Source organism: Panicum virgatum, chromosome 2K (assembly GCF_016808335.1).
Source record: "Panicum virgatum strain AP13 chromosome 2K, P.virgatum_v5, whole genome shotgun sequence".
Taxonomy (NCBI): domain Eukaryota; kingdom Viridiplantae; phylum Streptophyta; class Magnoliopsida; order Poales; family Poaceae; genus Panicum; species Panicum virgatum.
This window is the reverse complement of record NC_053137.1, coordinates 60450103-60457569: the sequence shown is the minus strand read 5'-3', so window position 1 is coordinate 60457569 and position 7467 is coordinate 60450103. Positions and strand designations below refer to the sequence as shown.

The 7467-nt window shown below is 57.9% G+C and overlaps 1 protein-coding gene across 1 annotated transcript; it reads left to right on the top strand.

The window, feature by feature from the left end:
- Positions 1-5117: 5117 nt before the first annotated feature.
- Positions 5118-6356, top strand: LOC120691363 (protein SCARECROW 1-like). Its single transcript, XM_039974410.1, has one exon. The coding sequence runs from the start codon at positions 5410-5412 to the stop codon at positions 6052-6054; it is 645 nt and encodes a 214-aa protein (XP_039830344.1). The 5' UTR covers positions 5118-5409; the 3' UTR covers positions 6055-6356.
- The last annotated feature ends 1111 nt before the right edge of the window (positions 6357-7467 follow it).

Here is a 7467-nt window from a genome sequence, read left to right as displayed (position 1 = left end):
TCGGCGTCGCGGTGTTGTGTGGCAGCGCTGGTGGCGGTTTCCCGTCGCTTCAGCACCCCGCAGATCGGATCGCGGCTATGAACAGTGGCTAGTGGGGCAGTGGCAGCTGTGGTGAACCTCGTTACTCGAGCCACCTACCCCTACCTTCTATTTATGGCACTGCACGACGGGGTCCACCAGCCTTGTATTGGGCTGAACGCTCCCGATCAGAGTACGAGTCAAAGATCCAGTTGGTCGTTGGACCAACCAGTGGAGATCAACCCAACACCTATCAATCAAAGTAGAGTTTTGGTGGGAACCTTCAGTTACAGTGCATCGTTGGTTGCAGCACGAATGTACGATTCAGATGGCTGTGCTTCCCTCGGCACCTTTTTGACCCCGACGCACCGAACCTATTCACCTATAGCCTCGGCACGGCACGGCACCATCAGTTCACGTGCGGTGGCGGGGGCAAGATGCCCTGCCCCCGGCATCATCATCATGGACAAGGGGCAGATCGCAATCTCTAGATGCAGGACGTGCTACAAACAAAAACGATTTCATATCTCTGTACAATCGGACTCCAACCATGCATGTCATCCCGCACAAGATTTTTCTCTGTCTTTTAAAAAAGGGGGGCAGCTTCCTCCTTTCTTGGGCCGGCGCAAAAGGGGTGCGAGCGATTGCACGTACACCCTCCGTCCCGTAACAAGTGCATTTTTTTTACTTTCAGATATTATATTTGACCATTCGTCTTATTCAATTTTTTTGTGTAAATGATAAAATTAATAATTTATTATTAAAATATCTTTAGTGATATAATAAGTTATAATAAAATAAATAATATTTATTTAAATTTTTTGAATAAAACGAATATTCAAACACAATGTCTCGAAGTCAAAAAAAAAATGCACTTATTGTGCGACGGAGGGAGCAGAAGAGTGCACTCATGCTGGTTAAATTTCTGTGGAGTTCGTATCGGCCCGGAGGAAGAGTCATTTCGGCAGTTGGTGGGTCAGCGGTCACGTTTTTCTCGCCGGGGGGCGTCTTGTACTCTTGTTCCTGTGTGGTCGCCGCAGTGGTAAAAGTAGAATCATTCCAGCACTTGTGTAAACATGTGGAGCTAGAAATGTCGGCCGAATGGCGGATCATGAGGTTGTTGGACACTTGTACTGCATCTGCATGCAGTGTGGTGGTGATCTGGTAACATCACTACCCAGTAGTCCAGTACGTACGCACGACGGCTTCAGTTTGTTTGGACTCCGATCACCCATCGCCATCACCGCACAGTACTAGCTCGTCCCTTGTGCCCGGTCGAGAGCTACTTGCCGCTCTGCTCCTACACTGCATGATGCCGAGACATTCGCTCAGATCTGGGCTCTCCTACGTCGTATCGTCTAAACACTACTACTATACAACTCTGCGCTGGGCACTGGGCAGTAAAGAAAAGCAGAAACCAAGGACCCAGGGACCTTAGTACAACGTCGGATCTCTCGGATTTGCAGTTTCTCCGGGCTTCGGAACCTGAGGCTCTCCGCAGTGGGATCTGTATGTCTCTCTACACGTTTTAGAGAGCCTTTTACCGCAAAAAAGTGCTGCAGCGGCGCTCTCTAAACCGATCTGCATCGTTGCGGCGGGATTCCCGCGCGCCAAAGCTGGCGCGGCCGCGGCCGCTCTCTACCGGCGACGTGGCGTGGGGCCCGCCTCCGTCCGTTGCTCCCGAGCATCCCTCCCGCGCTCGCCCATGGCCGCCACCGCCGCCGCGGCCGCTCCGCCACGCCGAGCTCGCCCGCGCGGGGCTCGCCCGCACCACGGCGGAGCGGAGCTCGCCACGGCGGCGCTGCTCGCTCACCTGCGGGCCGCTGCAGCGGCGACCTCGCCCGCGCGGGGGGACGGGGCGGCGAGCTCGGCGCCCACCCAAGGCAGTGAGCAGGGGAGGGAGGGAGGGGGGGGGGTACAGGAGGGGAGTTGGGGGGTGGGTCGCGGCGGCCCCGCCCGGAGCCGAGGAGGTGCTCGAGCTCCCGTTGCGAGCAGGGGAGGGGGGAGGAGGGAGCGGCGGAGCTCGGCCGCCAGCGCGGCGAGGAGGCCGAGGAGGAGGGGCTCGCGGCCGAGCTCGACCCCGTTCGCCGCCGTCCGTTCGCCGAGCATGGCCCCAAGGCGGAGCTCGAGAGCGCGCCGCCGCCGTCCCGTCCGCCGCCACCACCACGAGCCGAGCGGGAGCAGGGAATGCGCGACTCGCCGGCCAAGCAGGGGAGGCGCGGCCGCCGTCCCGCACGCTCGCCGCGGCCGCTGCCTCGTGCGCGAGCTCGCCGCGGCCGCTGCCTCGTGCGCGCGCTCGCCGCAGCCGCAAGGCACCGCGCGGGCACGCCGGGAGGCTCCTGGCCCCCGCCGCTCGAGGGCCACTGCAGCTCGGCCGCGAGGAGGAGTCGCGGCGAGGTGGCCGCCATGGCCCCGCGCGGGAGGGAGGGCGCAGGGGGAGGCCGGAGCTCCCCGCCGCCGGAGGAGGGGCGCAGGGGGAGGCCGGAGCTCCCCGCCGCCGGACGCCGCGTCGAGGAGCAGAGCAGAGGAGGGCTGCCCGGCCGCTGCTGCCTCGCCGGCGGGCGCCGAGCTCGAGCCGGGCCATGGCCGCCGTGCCGCCGGGCCGCCGAGCTTGAGCCGGGCCGCCGAGCTCGAGCCGTGCCGTCCAAGCAGGCGAGCTCGAGGGGGAGCTCGCCAGGGAGGGAGAGGGAGGGAGGGGCGCAGGGGGAGGCCGGAGCTCCCCGCCGCCGGACGCCGCGCCGCGGAGTGCCTCGCTGCCACGGCTCCGCCTCCCGCCCACGCACCGCTGCCTCCCGCCCGGCCGCGACGCTCCGCGCCCCCTGCTCGCTCCCACCACCTCCTCCGCCATGGTTCCGCGAGGGCCGGTGCAGCCGCAGCGCGCGCCCAGCCCGGCTCGCCACGCCGCCACGGCCGGCCGAGGAGGAGCAGGGGCCGTGGCCGCCGTGCGCACCCAGCCCCGCCCCGCCCCGCGCGGCGCGTGCCTCCCTGCGGGCCGGAGCAGGAGGCCCGCCATGGGGGGCGGGCGGGAGCTCGAGGAAGCCGCCGCGCGCACCGCGCGGCCATGGCCTCCGCCGGCGTAGGGCCCTCCGCCGGCGGGGAAGGGAGGCGCTGGGGAGGGGGCGGTGTGCCTGCGGGAGCCGGAGAGAGAGAGGCAGAACGGGGAGGGGGGAGAGAGAGGGTGCCGAGGGGAGTAAAAAAATCTGACGTGTGGGCCCATCTGCTGGTAGTTGGTATAGAGTGGAGATATAGAGAGTGAACGAGTGCAGCAAAACTGAATATAGAGAGGAGAATCTTGATGACTAGGCAGGAATATTCCTTTTAGAGAGTGAATTTAGAGAGTGACGAGTGCGGAGAGCCTGAATCTCCTCAAAGCATCCGTAGTATCGTTCAGAAAACCATCAAGAGCCATTGAACCAAGAGGCTAGGCATCGGTTGAAGAGAAGTAATCTGGCGCAGGACAGTCCGGCACCAGGCCCCAGCGCCAGTGCGCCACCGACCCCGAACATGCCTCCGTCCGTCCTCCCAGGCCGTCGTCCCGTCCCTCCCCCTCCTGGCAAAAGCCTTGGAGTCCAAGCGATCCTGCCAGCTGCCATTGGCCAACAGGGATGCTTTTCCCGTGGTCCGTGACGGCGACGCGTCCCGCCCGAGAGCCGGCGAGGAGGTACCGGACCGCGCGGCTAGTACGCGCGACGCGCGCGCGCGCTCGGTGTAGTATCGGAAACGGCCGGGGCAGGGCCGGGCCGTGCCGGAGGACGCTTTCGCTTGCCGGCGGGCGGCTTTGTTGGTCTCGGCGCCCCGGCGATCGACAGGCAGCAGAGCAGAAGCAGAGGATGCCGCCGCGGCACCTTTTTGCCAGGCTTTGCCCTCTGCGGCTCTCATCGTCGCATCCCCACCTCACGTCGCTCCGCTCGTTCGTCCTCGTCCGCCTCCGACCGAGGCCCGAGCCGCGCGACCAGCCGTGCCGGCGCGCCGTTTCCTGCGCTCTCCGTGTGCGGCGCCCATCCCATCATCACTGCGCTGCTGCCGGCAGGTCACAGGGGCACGCCGGTTTGACCGGCACAGGTCTCTTCTTGGATCTCAGCTGTCACTGTGAAGACGAAAACACTACGGGCACATCGCGTTAGAAAGAAACAGTCGTGTCACTGGAACAATTACTATTTCGATATTCATTGTTAGGTTTATAATACTTATATTTGTCCTTAAACGATATAGCAGTGCTCATGTTATTAGACTTGTGTCGAAAATCGTCTGATCGTGATATTAGAAATGATATATGGACATCCAAAATCCAAAATGGAACAAGTTCTACACTGAGCCAGAATATTATAAATATGTGGTTAACATAATTTACATAAATTGCACAAATATAACTCCCCAAACCCCACCTCAAAAAAGTACTCAATGTCTAGTTAGATCTTTTATTTCCTGAGAAATACACAAATAGCTACTTCACGAAATCAATGTCTAGCCCTTTTACTAGAAATAGTTATAGTATCAAACCGAAGAATAAGTATTTTTTTGGAAACCAATAATGATAGAAGTGTATCCAATGTTTCCAATATTACTAAGCAAAAATAAAACATTTGACCCTAGCAGAGGTTATGGACTTTTCTGATAGGACGAATATCATTACTCTAAATTTGATATTCGAAAACTTTGAACTACTTAGTTCGTTCGTACTAGGTTACACGAATGCAGATGAGGATGCAATAGTATTTTTTAGGTTAGCTAATCAATTCCGATAACATGTCACTCTAATTCATTTCTCTTTCCAAAATTATTTATGCAAAATGTCATCCTAATTCATTTTATAAATTTTTGGATCGACCCAATAACTCAAAAAATATATAACTTGTATCCCTAGATGCAGACCATGCTCCTTAAAAAATTGTACTATTCGATACCACTTGTGCGCTTACGGTGTCCCATAGAGCACGAAAAATCACCCAAAGAAATACTCCAGCTCGCACATGTACGATGCCCAAGCAGTTGCTCTTAAAAGTCACCCCGGTTTTAACACGGCACGGTTTGGCCGTGCTGAAGCCCTGATTATCTAACCTGCTGTCCCCTGCCCTCTCCCCGGCGTACTTGCAAGAGACTGCTGTCCCCTGTCCTCTCCCCGGCGTACTTGCAAGAGACTGCTGTCCCCTGTCCTCTCCCCGGCGTACTTGCAAGAGAGAAAGAGAGAAGAGAGACTGCCAAACAAGCAGCAGGAATCAGCAGCAGCAGCAGTTCATCGAAGCCATCAGCCTCTTGAGCTCCTCTCTTCTGCCAAACGTGCCGGAGCTTTGCGGCAACTCTCCTCTGCTTGTCCGCCTCCCCTTGTATATAAAAAACCGCCGCGCTGGGCAGGTGCCGCCACTTTAACTGCCCACGTTCCTCCCGCCATAAATGGCCACTTCCGCTCCCTCCTCCTCGCCCCCCTCCCCGCCGCCGCCGGCGCAAGAGGTCCCCGCCGGCGGTGACCGGGGGCAGCCCCACCACCACCCGCTCCTCGCCGCGGCGGCCGCGGCATCCCTCCTCGCCGTGCTCTACCTCCCCCGGCCGCTGCTGCTGTTCGTGCTCTCCCCCGCCTCGCTATCCTCCCTGCTCCTCCTCCTCTCCCTCCTCCGCCTCGGCTCCGTGCCGCCGCCTCCATCGGCGGCCCCCGCTCCTGTCGACCCTCCTCCTACGTCGCCACCGCCGCCAGAGGAGGAGAAAGAGGAGGAGCAGCAGCAGCAGCAGCAGCGTCACGAGGCCGCGCACCCGCCGCTCCCGCCGCCGCCCGAGCGGGAGATCGTGTTCCCGGCGGAGGCCCTCGAGTTCGCGTCGTGGGCGGCCAAGGGGCGCGCCCTGGAGGTGATCCACGAGGAGTTCGAGGCGGACTGGGGGCGGCCGGAGGAGATGGGCCTGTCCTGGGCCTCCGACTCCGACTCGGGCAGCGGCGGCAGCGACGACGACGGCGTCGGCGGCGGGGGCGAGGGGGAGGACGGGATGATCGAGATCTTGCTGGAGGAGGACAGCCTCATCGAGATCGACATCTCCAAGTGCCGGTGACGGGATCGACTGTCCCGGACGCCACACACGTCTCGCCTCCTCCTTTTTACTTGGGGATTAATTTCTTCTTGGTTTCATTCCACGGGCTTTTTAACAAAACTTTTGCCGATGAAAGCGTGTGGCATTTGGAGTTCTTTGAGTGCGTTTATCTAGATGGCTTGCCGCAATGTACATATAGGATGGTGAGGAGATACTGAGTGAGAAGCGTTGCTGCTTTCCCTTTTTCTCAAACGGATTGCTTTGCTGATTTGAGATGATCTTGATGATGATAACGTATTCAGAACCCACAGTTCTTCCGCTCTTCTTTAATTCGATTGACTGATTGAGCATCATGATCTCTTATGATTTCTGAGTGGTATCGATGCGCATTGAAAGATTGGCAGCAGGCATCCTGATCACTCTCTTCCTTGTGGCCTTTATGCTCCACTGGCACGCGCTGTTCTTCTGCATCGTGCGCGTACGCCATCAGTGGCTGGACTGTGCTCGAATCGCCGAGCTTTTTGTTGCGGGTGTCCAGTGACTTGGCGACGCCGCTTGGATCTGGATTCCTTGGCGATTGCGTCGGTGGTAGTACTCGCCTGTTCGGTGGTTGGGCGCGGGTTGGTTAAAGTTGGTTCGCCGAGTCAGTTCAGACTTCAGAGCACAAGAACAATTGCGATCCTGATGTGATCTGATGCGCCAGTACGCACTGACCGAATGCCACCAGAGCCTGTCCAGTCCATTTCCCATCTGCCGCCTGCGATCTCCTGCCGGATTAGCATTCGGTATCACCTAATTTCCCAGCCCGTCGCTCAAATGCTTCAACCTGTCGGTCTCCGGTGCACTTTCAGGCTGCATGATGTTCAGAGTTCTGACATGAAATCGTTTGTGGCAACCGAGCAGGCCGTAGAAGATATTCAGACACTCTCCCTGTCATGTGCCACGTGAATGGACTGCTCCCATTCCATAAACATGATTTGGACGGCAGCCGATTCAGGTACAATGTTCTGGCAGCATATCCAGACTTTTAATTGTCCTTCACTTGGATATCTTGACATCTTGTTTACACCTAACTCTACTGGTGTGGTGTCTACGAGTACGAGCACGACATCTGCGGTGGTGTTGTTTTTTCGACACCTAACAGCTGCATTTTTGACAAGTAAATGATTTATAAACGTAAGAACGATGTGTGCAAGAAGTGGTGAAGAAAAGTGGGATCGATAGTGTCATTGAATTGGCTAGCTTAGCCCCAATAGGATGTTAGGTGATCTGGCTGGTATTCAGGTCAGGTCACTTTTCAGTGACTTATTTTTTTTTTTTGAGATTTTTCAGTGACTTTAGTTTTTTTTTTTGAGAAACATTCAGTGACTTTAGTTGGAACCGAAAGAGTATGGTCATGGGCCTATGGTTCAGAGACAGGGCCCAACGCTCGTC